General features: G+C 39.4%; 2 protein-coding genes across 12 annotated transcripts in view; both read left to right on the top strand.

The window, feature by feature from the left end:
* dop1a (DOP1 leucine zipper like protein A) overlaps positions 1–7,334 on the top strand; it is a 42,875-nt gene extending 35,541 nt beyond the window's left edge. For both annotated transcript variants that reach the window (XM_041793293.1, XM_041793292.1), the window contains 9 exons: positions 94–203; positions 436–585; positions 2,742–2,803; positions 3,176–3,328; positions 3,644–3,780; positions 5,807–5,862; positions 5,956–6,120; positions 6,416–6,545; positions 6,738–7,334. In XM_041793293.1, the coding sequence (XP_041649227.1) occupies positions 94–203; positions 436–585; positions 2,742–2,803; positions 3,176–3,328; positions 3,644–3,780; positions 5,807–5,862; positions 5,956–6,120; positions 6,416–6,545; positions 6,738–7,046 (1,272 nt within the window). In that variant the 3' untranslated portion in view covers positions 7,047–7,334. The remainder of the gene's footprint in view (positions 1–93; positions 204–435; positions 586–2,741; positions 2,804–3,175; positions 3,329–3,643; positions 3,781–5,806; positions 5,863–5,955; positions 6,121–6,415; positions 6,546–6,737) is intronic.
* A 5,068-nt stretch (positions 7,335–12,402) lies between these two features.
* Positions 12,403–13,960, top strand: part of snap91a (synaptosome associated protein 91a) — a 108,748-nt gene continuing 107,190 nt past the window's right edge. For all 10 annotated transcript variants that reach the window (XM_041794457.1, XM_041794456.1, XM_041794454.1 and 7 more), the window contains exon 1: positions 12,403–13,137. In XM_041794457.1, the coding sequence (XP_041650391.1) occupies positions 13,008–13,137 (130 nt within the window). In that variant the 5' untranslated portion in view covers positions 12,403–13,007. The remainder of the gene's footprint in view (positions 13,138–13,960) is intronic.

Below are 13,960 nucleotides of genomic sequence, written 5' to 3'. Positions count from 1 at the left end.
TTATTAGAAGACATTCATTTAGCGTTTTCCTGCCTTCTAAAAGCATTTGTTGTAAGATTCACATAACTTACTGTTTCATTATTCATTCATCAGGTGCTGGCTCATCTGTTAGACATGGTGTTCTACAGTGATGAGAAGGAGAGGGTGATCCCACTGCTGGTTAATATCATGCACTATGTAGTGCCCTACCTCCGCAACCACAGGTGGGAATAAGCTTCTTGTATTATATAACATTAATGTCTCTGTTTTTCTCTGAAATTCAACATCTTAAATTCATGTTATCACAAAATAATGACAAATTGAGTTGGAATATGCAACATGTCAGGCAAACCTTTTACTTTTGGGGCTTAAGGATGGAGAAGTGGTAACCTACCTAAAATGAAAACAAGTTGTATCTGATCATATTGCATGCATATTTCCTGTTTCTCCTGGCAGTGCTCACAACGCCCCCAGCTACAGGGCCTGCATCCAACTGTTGAGCAGCCTCAGTGGGTACCAGTACACCCGGCGTGCCTGGAAGAAGGAGGCCTTCGACCTCTTCATGGACCACACCTTCTTCCAGATGGACTCCTCCTGCGTCAGCCAGTGAGTAGGAGTTGCAGTGTGTGTGTGATGACTTGAATAGCTGGTCTTAATATGTAGCCTATGTCACTGCACAGAGAGAGATAAAGATTGAAGCTTCAACAGATTGAAGCTTGCATCTGTAAGGCACCAGTTTCTCAGCTGAAGATGGAAACAAAATCTTAAAGGAGTTGAAGTCAATGATATTCCCCTCTATCTTATTTTGTTGACTTTTGGTTGAATGCTAAATTCACAGTAATACCATTTATTAGTTTTTAATTATCAAAAAAATGTGTCATTCTTTACAACTTTAAAAATGTATGTATATGAGATTCCTTCAGACAGCATAAGCATTGAGGCTAGATTTTCCCCACAACCCCACGATACAATAAATGTAATGACATGTTGACTTTTTTATTTTACACATATATTACACAGAATTCACTGTAGCTGCTCTTCTGATTGTAGAGGATGACTGCAAAGACTTAGATTTAAGGATCTTACAGAGAGATTCAACAAGTAAATTGAACTGGCCCCATGTGTTTTCTCACTTGCTGTTGTTTTTTATACTTTTCATATGATAATACTCAGGATTCACTTTACTGTGAGCTTGTATTTGCAAGAGTGTTTTTATGCTTGACATCTGCATAAAATTGAACCACAGTTTCTATGATGAACTGTCGAGGAAGAATTAAACAGTGTGAATCAATCTCAGTAAGCAGCTACAGGAAGCTTTTTTTTTTCAGCTACACTGTACAGTTCAGGTTTTTGCAGAATAAAGCATGAAAGTGCTGCTGATCTTTTGATCTGTGAAGAAACTGAAGAAAATTGTGACTTTGTAGAGTCTTTCAATGATGGTTTGGATGGCCAGGTAAAACAAGTCATGCTAATCACCAATTAGCCCTGTGTCTTTTAGAAGAGTGGTGTTGCTGCAGTATTTTACCTTGTTTTGTATGGCTTACATATTGCTTGACTCATGTCCATCTCTTGTCTTTGGTGTTGGAAGAAATCTGAAATAATCTAGTATCTTAGCTTTCTGTCTCACAGGCAGCAGGTAGATTTCATCATCCATATTACTTGAAGTTTTGTTTTTTATTTGAGGCAGGCGCTGAATCATGCTGTTTAACTTAAAAAGCCATCTGTTGGCTATACCGTTGGTGTTGTACATTTCAAAACTGCTGTCTCAGTATTTTCAGCCTTATCAATTCAGTAACATCTGTATCGATACATGTATCAGCGAGGAACTGAATATATTGCAATACTTTTTGAGTAGAGACCTGTAAAGCATCACACACTGTTAAACTCTCATCCTACATTTTACCATTTTATTGCAAAATGGATATACAGTTTTGCTTGGTGGAGAAATCTCAGCTCAAAAGATGCTTCCTGTGTTAGACAAGCAGCATGCTTTGACTTTCCAGGGAGAGCATGTCTAGAAACCACCATATGAATATACATTTATCACAACACATTTGAATAAAATCAAATTAGTCTGAATGTAAGGGTGCAACAAGCTGTATGCTATAAAGGAGGAGGCTGGGATGGAGGAGGTAAAGCTTTGCCAGCAGCAGCAGCAGTAGCATGGTGCATCAGCATTAATGCAAGCAGGGATTAGTGAGAGGTGTGTCGCATTTAGATACACAGCTGTGTTTACAGAAAGAGCTGTGATTGGTTGTGGGAGGTGAGTGGTGATAATTGGGATCAGCTTGTCATCACCTCATCATGGCTGAGCGTATGACTACCGTGTCCTGCATGAACTAATGCTAGGTTTCATTTGTAAAAAAGAAAACTAGATTTTGACCCTATTTTTGACTACATTTGGTTAAGTTTTGATAGGCCTTAAGAAATTTATGCATAACAATGTTGCTACATCTTAATCAAATACAATGCTTAAATCTTGAAAAAATATATTGCATGCAGTTTGAGTATTGAGGGAGATTTTAGATAATGTTTTTAGGGGCAGTTTGGAAAGACATCTATTTTAATTGATTTATGTTGAGTTAAAAAAGCACCGTGAATGAAGTAAAAGTAAACACATAAATTTGGTGCAAGTTTTCTAAAAACACAATATTGGTGAAGTATACAGTATGTTCATGCTTTTAGTACAGCAGCTGGGTTTTGAGTGTTCGAATGTTTCTGATTAATTAATACAAACTTATAATAATTTTCTTCTTTTTCAGCTGGAGAGCCATCATTGACCACTTGATGACTCATGACAAGACCACATTTAGAGACCTTATGAGTAAGCCTTACAATTAATTTTCAATTATTAATGAGAGTAGATGTTGCTACAGGGTGTGGTTACAGACCATTAATCTAATCATCTTCTGCAGGGCCCTTAGTGATTTACACTTATCACATCTCATCTCATGCAGTATTAAATCTGCATACTAGAAATTAACCTCTTCAAAATGAACCCTTACATTTTTACTTCATTTTAATCCTTAGCATGTGCATGAGCAAAAATGTACAGAAGTTTATGTCCTAACATCAGATATGTCTGATTTACTTTAAATTAGTTTGACTTTATATTACTTCCTAGAAAAATGACTTTTTTAAAAACATTTTGAAGACTTTCAGAGACAAACAACGGCTGTATGTGTTTCTCTTTTAGCTCGGGTGGCTGTAGCTCAGAGCAGCTCTCTGAGTCTCTTCACCAACAGGGATGCTGAGCTGGAGCAGAGAGCCATGCTGCTCAAACGGCTGGCTTTCACCATCTACAGCAGTGAGGTGGACCAGTACCAGAAATATCTCCCAGACATACAAGGTAAAGATTACATACATAAACTGGACATGTACCGGTGTTTCATAGCATAGCATTAAAGCTATTTTAAAGTTGTCACAGGTATTCCATTAACATGCCTCAACAGATTAGCAGACAAACCTTATTTTTAAGTTTATTTAAAGGTTTTTGAGCCCAACTGAAAGCAAACTCATAGAGTTGCCCCTGGACTGTCGGCCATAATTACCTGCACTTATATCATCCCACCTAATATTATCCTATTAAAGCATCTGAAGATTTATCAGTTGTGTTTCATAGTTTTTACAGGGTTGATAGTTTAAAGTTTTTGTTAATTTTCAGAGCGTTTGGTGGAGAGCCTGCGTCTGCCTCAGGTGCCCATCCTCCATGCTCAGGTGTTCCTGTTCTTCAGAGTGCTGCTGCTCCGCATGTCTCCTCAGCACCTCACCTCACTGTGGCCCACCATGATCACTGAACTGGTAAGAGCTAGACCTCCATGACTGTACCTTTCTCTCTGTGGACTTTCTCTGTACTCTTATGCATCATTGTTCAGTTGCTCTGTGCCTCTGCAATGTTAAGACTATAATTTCTCCTAACCCAAGAGTAGCTTTGGTCATGTAATAGTTAACAGTAGAGCTAAATTATATTGGAAAAAACTTAACTTGCTGTTGATATTTTCCTTTATGCAATTTACAGTGCTTAACAAATTTATTAGATCACCTTAACCCTAACCAAAGTAAGGTTTATGCCATAGCTGCCCTAAATTAACAGCATTGGTAATTACCAAAATCATTTTTTATGTTTCTGCAATGGTTAATACACCAATATGTAGAAGCTCTTTAACCCAAATGATATTTTTAATGTTAAAACATACTTATTATTGTTATCCATGAATTTTTAAATGTACTGATTTACAAAAAAAACGGAAAAAAAGTAAAACACATTAATATTTCTTGATTAATATGTCAAATTATAGTTACTTACTTGCATTCCTGAACAGAAAAATTAGTTTTAGTGGTTGAATGTTATGCTTGATTCATTTCTGACTTCTCAGAGAAGCCCAGTGAGCCGGCTCAAATTTGGGTGAAATGTGTGTTCAAAATGGTAAAATGTTGAGAGCTCACTGAAAATCAGAGAGTCTGCATTAAAGCACTTCATGATGCTGGATGGTCTCTGAGACAAATATGACAGGTGGTCTAATAAATTTGTTAAGCACTGTATATAGCTGTTTTTTTATTAAGGCATGGCCTTATTTATTAAGAAAGTCAATTAGCCCTGATAAATGCAGTGTCTTTTTATATTCTTACACATAATATTAAATTTTAGGATATATTTTTCTTACTTGGGTCTTTATATCATATTCAGATTTAAATATTACACACTAGGTCAGCCTTCTGACAGTAGCTTTGACATGCAGAGGACAAGGGTGGAGAGAAAGATAAGGTGCAGCAACATATTTCTGAACTTGTAGCTTTTCATCGTGCTACTTAAACATCAACCATTTCTAACAGCATTTACATACACTCTACATCATCAGCTCTGTTAGTGTAACTATTAAATGGGAGCTTGCAGTGTTCAGCAGCTACGACTGTCACACACTGCAGTGCTAACTTACAGCTTTAAATAAAACGACTATCACCTCTGTGGTGTTAACAGAACATATATAAATGAGAACCAGCATGAGATGCTGTTGATAATGGGGGGGGGGAATTCTCTTTAGATTAGTCTTGCATTATTGATCTGTGACAGCAGCACTGTGTCCTGTAGCCTGGACATTTTTACACTCAGAAGACTCACACAGTGCTCACTTCTCTAACTGCAGGGATAATTTCAGCCAAGCATTTATTGAAGATTTGTCATGAAAATGACACAACTTGTGGTTTTGGATTGCATCAAACAGCACAGAAGTGGCAGCATAACATGTTTCAGGTCATGTGGCTTACATTGCACATACTGGGACCCGACTGTTGCGTTTATGCACATCGCCATTTTGGTTGTTAAATCATATATCATTCAGCCTTAGTTTGCTGTAGAATCTACCCAAGTTAAAACGGCTTTACGCACACACTTCAGTGGTATAAGCCTGAATAAATGGGATTTTATCACAGTTGAGAGAAACTTAAGTATATCAAAACAGCATCATCATGACGCAGCTTTGGACATACAGCAGATTTTTGGCTCAGACTCAAAGGCTTGATCTATAATGGATTATTAGCTGCACAGATATTCATTTACAGCAAAACATACAGTAGATCATTATAAGACTGCCACCACTGATTTACTATCAACATTGACAGAGTTCCACCTGTCGTTGTCAACACGGAACAATAGGCGATTGGTCAATAAAGCTTAGACTGCAAATGAAAAACCAGAGTGCTTAACACAGTTAAAATTACTACTCCTTCTCTATGTAGGATCTGTGTATAGAGATTAACAGATATTGACCTTAATGCAGAAAAATCTCATACATGCTCAATCACACATTGTCTTTCTGTTTCCCTGCAGGTTCAGGTGTTTCTTCTGATGGAGCAAGAGCTGACAGCCGATGAAGACATATCAAGGTACAATAACTGATGGTACTATTCACTGGATTGCAGCAAGCGAACATCATAAATTATTTCTGTGATGTTCAATTTCACTGTCTTTGTATCTAGGACATCAGGGCCGTCTGTGGCTGGGTTAGAGACCACCTACTCTGGTGGAAACGGCTTCTCCACCTCTTATAACAGCCAGCGCTGGCTCAACCTTTATTTGTCTGCCTGCAAGCTCCTGGACCTGGCCCTGGCCCTGCCTCCTGAAAGCCTGCCTCAGTTTCAGATGTCAGTACATAAAAGCTTAAGCAGTAATGGTCTTTGCAAATGATTGGGGAAGGTTGAGGAATCAGTGATGCATAGTTTGTTGAAAATTTGCATGCATGCCAGTCATTATTTTGAATGGGTGATTTCAGCAGGGGTAATTTTTAATGCCATATTCAATTGGAATAATCTCCAAAACTCAATATGTGGAGTGAATATGAATGGATATATGATCTTTATATTTGAATATCTATCTCTAAATGCTCTGAAAACTTGTTTGAAAGAGTGTCATTTCTGATTGAGTCCTACCTCACTACAGGTACCGCTGGGCCTTCATCCCAGAAGCATCAGATGATTCAGGATTGGAAGTGAGACGTCAGGGGACTCACCAGAGAGAGTTTAAACCCTACGTGGTCCGACTGGCTAAGCTGCTGAGGAAACGAGCCAAGGTATCTTATCCTCTCTCAGTCAGCACAAAGTTATTTAATGATGGAGACAAATGACTGTCTCTTAAGAGCTTGTTTAAAAGTTAAGAGTGGGCCTGTAGTTTATCTCATTCATGCTGCATCATTCCCCACCTACAGGGTGGCAAATTAGTTTTTATTCTTGAGAAATTAGTCATCTCTGTCCTTTTCCTTTAGAAAAACCCAGAGGAGGACTGCTCTACACGAACCCTGTCCTGGGAGCCAGGTCACCTCATGCTGACCCTCTACGTGATCCGCAGCATGGAGCAGCTGCTCCCCTTCTTCAACCTGCTCAGCCAGGTGTTCAACAGCAAGGCCAGCAGCCGCTCAGGGCCCGCCTTCACCCACAACCCAGCAGACGCCTCCTTCCCAGGCCACAAAGAGGGCCACAAACTGGAGAGCCAGAAAGTGTTCTGGAGCCGGGCTCGACAGAACATCGAGGAGATGGTGGAAAAAGACTTTCTAGAGGGTCTTATCAAGACGTGAGACTGCAGAAGGGAGGCGGGGGGGGTGTTAACACACAACTGATCAACACTAGTGACAAACCTCAACTTTACATTGAAAAATAATGGAACACAAATGGGAAAATAGTTTGTACATTTTTTGTATTTATAATGATTATTTTACTTTTCAGAAGCTATTGTATTTAATTTTAATTATTTGTATATATGGAGCAGCTTTGATGACTGACTTTTAACATTTCATCTGAGTCCTTCTGGACAAAGTGAAGATGCTGTGCCATTCCATATCAGTGTGACTTAATAAAGCTTTCTAATGGGATGGATACGCACACCTTGTCACTGTTTACTACACTTAAAATTTATTTACACTGCAGTTTAGTCTTTTGACTATCTGAGCCAGCCCACTGACTGAGCCTCCCACATCCTTTCTTTGTCCTTGAATCTAAATTATGTCAAGTAAAATAGGAGTTCAGACGGTCCGTATTTTGGAACTAATCATAAATCAGACTGTTGGGATGCACTAAATATTTAAGAAAGTCATAAACAGAATCTGGCTGTGCTTTTAACTTGCTTTTGTTGTGCCCAGGTAAGATGCGACCATGAGCCAGCAGGCTGCGTATCAGGGCCTTTTTAGGGAATGTAGGGGTCTTATTGATTCAGGTATCAGTGATGCGCTATGGTACTCTTTAGGGTATAATTGTAGACTAGCATTAAAATATTTGTCTTAAGAATACATGGCCAAATAATAAATACTGGGTTACATGTTAAGCTTGATAAAACCTGGTCCACCATAAACAATGGCATCTCTTATCTTTCTGCATCACCTCTCCAGATGATTCTATGTAGATTGCCCTTGCTCGATCTACAGACTCCTAAACAATCATTCATCACAGCTTTAACAAATATCAAATAGTATAACATTGAGGAATAGACTTGGGGTTTATCAAAGATATGCTGTCAAAGCCAACATCAGTCTCCATTCACTAGCTTATTATTAGCTAGCAATAGTATGAATGAAACCATTACTACATCATTTTAAAAAATCATTGCATCAGAATTTTTTATAGGAATCACATTGATGGCAATGATACTATTCAACTTTTGTTTTTGTTTCATAAGGAATCTGACAACTTCCCTAAACAATACACCAGACTAATGAGCAAAACAATCCTACTTCATTTGTGTACTAATGTGCCAGATTGGTGCTCCAATATTTGACTTAAATTTACTACTTTAAATATTATGTTGGGTTGTCTTGAGCAGGGGTTCTCAACCTTTTCAGCCTGCGACCTCTAAAATAGAGGTGCCAGAGACTGGGGATCCCCAATGTACAGCCATGCACGTTCAAGAATAGTCATGTGCCAAGAAAGCTTCCCATAAGGAGGAAGCTTTCTCGAGCCCAGCCAAACTAGGGGCCCATGGAGGTAAGCAAAGTCATGATCCATTGTAAAGTTAAGCTGTGGTATGCGTATTTTATATTTAACCTGGAAAAGAACAACTCTTATCAAATAAACACATATTTATTCATTTGTGCCGTAGTAGCCTTCTTGTAAATGTAAATGCCTTTTCTTAAAACAGAATTAAAATAGGTTAAAATGGCCATAGGGATTAAAAATTGCAAAAATTGGTGGGAAAAGAGGTGAAATGGGATTTTGAAAGTAGAAGTTGGTTGGAAAATTACATATATGTTGCAAAAAATAAGCAAAAAATGGGTTAAAATTACAGACAGGGCATTAAAATTTTTGAAAGGGGATTTAAAGTGGCAGAAATGGGTGGAATATTTGGTGAAATGGGATGAAAATTGTTTTAAATTAGCAAATGGGATAACTGAAGCAGAAAAATAGGCAGAAATTAGCAGAAAATGGGTTAAACTGGCAAAAATGTGCATAACACTGGAAAATGTGGTTGAAAGGGGTAAAAAAAATTTTTGGGTGGGAAAAGTGATGAAAACAGGTTAAAATTTGGCAAAATTGGTGTGAAGTGGCAAATGTGTAATCTAAAAAATACCCCTCATTTTTAAGGCATCTGGAGACCCTCTCTCAGTGTCTCGTGACCTCGAAAGGGGTCCCAACACCCATGTTTCGAACCATGGTCTAGAGGAGAATCATCCTCACATATCAAATATTGTGCTGCAGAACTTCTCAAAGCAATGGCTTGGCTTCTGCAAGATCCAGTGAGTGGTCTCCTTACAAGACATTCATTTATAATACTAATATATGTCCATCAGATCATTAGTGTTCGTGTGTCATCTTTTTAGCCTAGTTCAGATAAATTCAGGAGCAGACTAAAATCATGTTTGTTACAGAGTTAGTTTGTGGTCAAATGCGCAAGCATGCTATATTTCTTCTTCTTTCTCATCTCAATCAATCAATCTGCATCTCGGCATTTATTGATGGTTCTGGCTTGGTAATAAGCTGTGCAAAGTTTGTCAATGGCCCACCCCACTGCAATGCCTTGAATGAAAGGCTCACATTAATTTAAGGAGAGGGGATTTACATTTAAGACAGACTACATATTTACTGAAGCACTATTTATAACATGAGTGTTTTGGTTGAAAATGAAATTTAGTTGTCATTATTTAAAAGTACAACCCAAATTTCAGAAAAGTTGTTGTGCTGTGTAAAACCTCAGACACCCATATTTTATCCATAATAGTACATAAATAACATATGGAATGTAGTAGGGATGCAGCAGCTAAAGGCTGGAATGAAAAACAGCTGCAGGTGCTGCAAAGAAGAGGCCATTTGTGAACAGATCCAGAAACACTGTCATCTTCTTTGACCAGCTCATTTAAAATGGATTGAGGCAAAATTCCTGCCATTTCCTGTGGACTAAAATGAAGAGGGACCATCCAGCTTGTTATCAGCACTCAGTTCAAAAGCCTGCATCTCTGATGGTATGACATAACATTAGTGCCTTGACTATTTCAGCTGGACAATGCTTAACCACATACCACATCCTTTGCAACAGCATGGCTTTGTGATAGAAGAGTCCAAGTGCTGAACTTGGCAAACCATGGTGACTGTAGACATGTCAGTACACAACTTTTGTTGTCTTTGAAAAGAAAACAACTCACTGTTGTTCTTTGTTCTTCTTGAAATGTCGTCAACTTCTGATAAAACTAGCGCTTTAGCAGCATCCACGCTAATGTCTTCCGCCATAATTGCACCGGTGTCTTTTCCATGTTTGCTCACGTCACGACTGTGCCACGCCCCAGAGTACTCCCCTTCGACGCTGATTGGTCCTGTCACTTTCTAACAGGGCCCAAATGGTTCAGATGGGAGCTTTGCAAGATGGATTTGCCAGTGAGAAACACAGAAACAAGCTTATCCATCTGCTTTGCAAGGTTACCATAGCATCCCATCCAGCCTGAGGAGATTATTATATTCAGAAAATGTGAGGAAAATGTGTTATGGTATTGACAGTGTCTTTTCATTTTCAAAAATCCCTACAGCTATTAAAGGAACCCCCAAATTAATTAATATTAAAACCTTTGTTTCTGGATCTGCTTGATGCTTTAACAGTTTCACAAAAATCCACCTGTCAGCCATTATTAATAATTAAGATCCATGATAAATGCACAGTCATCAGTCCATTCTTGATTAGAACTGCTTTAAAAATTAAAAATTAAAAAACAAAAGACCTGTTCACTGCATGTGTTTTTCACCAATCAGGGTTAGACATATTTAACTCAAACCCATTAAACAACATGACAACCCTAGAAATTTGCATTTAAAATATCTCAATCGCCCTCTTGTGGCTGGCTGCGGTATAGGCGATAGGCGCTGAATCTACTGCTAATGCCTAAAAATAAGGTTAATTACTATTGATATTTGTGTCGGCCATTTTGTTTATTCTTCTTCTTCTGCGTCAGCCATCTCCTTCATACTTTGTCTTATCAACACCGTTTAAACTTTAAAAAGTTCAGTTTCTTCGTCATTCGACTGCTATGACTTTTCTCATTTCTAACTTTTATAATTTTTCAAATATAGCTACTTTCATGCAATTTTTTTTTAACTATTTCTATGCTTCTTCAGCCATTGAATGCAATTTTCAGCTCATTCAAGGCCAAAATCAGCTATTTTTAGGCTATTTTCAGCTTTTTCTTAGACTACTTTCAGCTGTTTTTCTTCTTTTTTTGAGCTATTGAATGCCATTTTCAGCAACTTTTATGCCATTTTATGCTATTTTTGTGCTTTTTGCTATTTTCAGCAGTTCTTGCACAATTCAACTCCCAGCATTCCCACACAATTTCAGCTGAAATTGCAATTTTGATCTAGTTTCAACAGAAATCAAAACATCTCAATAGATCTTATTTACTTAATTAACAGTCTGGGCCCCACAGTGTCTGCCAAGAAAAAGTTTGGCCCTTGTGCAAATGTAGTTGGTAATCCCTGTGCTACACAAGGGTAAATATGGGTTTATGAGACTTGTAAATCATTGCAGTCTTCGTTTAGTTATATTTGACACAACAGCCCAATTTTTGGGAAATTGGGGTTGTATGATGGACCATGTTTTTGCTGACCCACATGGAGCCTTGCATGGGGCTGGGCCTCAGAAAGCTTCCTGTTTTCCCTCTTATGGGTGGCCTTGTTTATAGTTAAAATATGTATTTAATTATTTATTTATGTATTCATTTATTCCTTTATTTATTTAGGTGAAATGGGTTTAAATAGAAGCTTAATTACTCTATTCTTGTTTTCATATGAAGTATATTTTATGTTCTGATCCCTTTGTTAGAATTAAGAATTTGCTAAGGGAAATCTATACATGTTATTTTGCACATTTCTGCATTGTCTCTCTCTTTTTTCTTTTAATAATTGCTTGTTGTTAATCTTTTGTTGTATGTCCTAAAAACAAATTACTGCTCAGTACTGTTTTCTGTCATTTGATGCCTTTACCTGATTAAAAAAAGGTCCCACAGGAGAGCAGATCAGGCAGATCAGCACCATGGACAGGGACTAAAGCTGAATGCCTGCATCACGTCCTGCCTGGTTTCAGTCGCACCGATGTATCTGCATCAAAGATCAAACAACATGGTGATATCTGAGGCAGCCCGCTTCATATGACCTTCATAGTATGGTACCAACATGCCATGAATCAAGCTTGGCTGTAGAGTAGCTCTATTAACCCTTTCCGCTCTCATATACCTACAACCTCCATCCCAGCTCTCGTCTCCTCCCAGCTCTCGCGATACAAGACGAAGCAGCAGGGTTGGTAATACTGCGTCACCTGACTCAGAGAAGGGGGCGGGGCGCTTCGTGTCATATAAAAATATTAATAATTAAATAAACAAGTGGATGTAAATCCACCGAGAACATCGCCATCGTGAGACCCGCGTTCCAGCGCCCACCGCCGGGTCTTGCAGGCAGAGAGAAGCCGTCAGGCAGGGGCGGAGGTGGAGGGAAGAACCGCTGCACCGCTGGATGTTGTGGGGGGGGATGATGTTCCCCTGCACGCCCTGCTGATACACAGGGACCGTTGGAGTGCTGCTGGTGCTGAGGATTATCCGTGAGGCAGGAGGAGGGAAGACAGAGAAGGGGGGAGGCAGCAGCAGCAGCGAGCATCATCCGGAGGGGAGCGATTTTTCAGTTAGGCTGGGCGACAAAAGCGCAGAACAGTAAGAAACTGAGCAAAAATTGAAGGGAAAGAGCGAAATATACACCTGCAGAAAGGATTAACAGCAGGAAATTATCGCTTTTTTGAATATAGACTGTAATTTTCAAAGCCTACTGGTCCTTAGGGAGGAAAGTCAGTTTATGATTGTTCCAGAAACGCATGCACATCTGACTGACTGGGAATCAGCCAGTTTCAGCATTGTTATGCAACTAAACCCAGTAGTAGCCTACAGAAAGTGTCCTATTTGAGTTTCTGTGGTGCATTCGAGGGCAGCTGGGATTACTGAGGCTGGTCCTTCATTTCGGTGTTGTTGGGGTAGGACCGTGCTGGACGCTTGATAGTCGAGGGAGAGCTCCACGGAGAGAAGATGTCGGGTCAGACGCTGACGGACCGCATCGCCGCGGCGCAGTACAGCCTGACGGGATCCGAGGTGTCCCGAGCTGTTTGTAAAGCCACCACACATGAACAGACAGCCCCGAAGAAAAAGCACATGGAATGTAAGTTACAGCCTATATCTATCCATCTAATCCTCTTGTTTTTGCACCTTTCTCTTCTGAATGTGTCCTTTCGACCCTCCATCCATCATCCTCCTCACGCACAACTAGGCCACGCACCACAGCCATGATGGGAGCCTCCCCCATCCATTCCTCCAATGCACGTTAATGTGCTTGAAGGGACTCCTCAGCCACTGTATGTGCGCACATGTTTGCACAAACACGCATCACGCTTTAGCATCCATTCCTCTAATGAAACAGAACATATAATCTTATTACAGCAGGGTCTGTTATCCATTATGATGTAGAATAAGAGGCAACCCAGTAAGCATTTAAACCAAATACTTAAGCCATTCTGACTGGAGACTGTCTGTCCCATGATGCTTCAGTGCTGTTGAATACATAATTAAAAAGGTTAGCGGAGATGTTGCTGCCACAGACTCAGGCCTCTTCCTGGGTTCCTGTGCCCTCTGATAGTGCACAGAGGTGCTGGCACAGTCAGCAAAGAGCCTCACTGACCCTTTTTGTTGGTGCAATTTGTTGATTTGTTGGCATATTGCTCAGTACAAACAAGGGAAGGACAAAGTGGAATAGGTGCCAACTCATTTTCAAATGCTAAAAAGAAGCACATAAAGAATCTGGAAGGGACATGAATCCAAGATGCAGCATTTATGGTAGCTATAGATTTGTAAGCATTATCCCTAATCAACATAAAATGAAAATATGTTTCCACATGTGAAGTATAATGCACAAACTCACAAAACACTTAATCATGGATACGAGGATGTTGATGCTCAGGAAGTTTCGACAGACGTAAAAGGCCTGC

Source organism: Cheilinus undulatus, linkage group 8, assembly GCF_018320785.1.
Source record: "Cheilinus undulatus linkage group 8, ASM1832078v1, whole genome shotgun sequence".
Lineage (NCBI taxonomy): Eukaryota > Metazoa > Chordata > Actinopteri > Labriformes > Labridae > Cheilinus > Cheilinus undulatus.
Note: the sequence above shows the minus strand (reverse complement) of the source record. Positions and strands in the feature narration are given on the sequence as shown.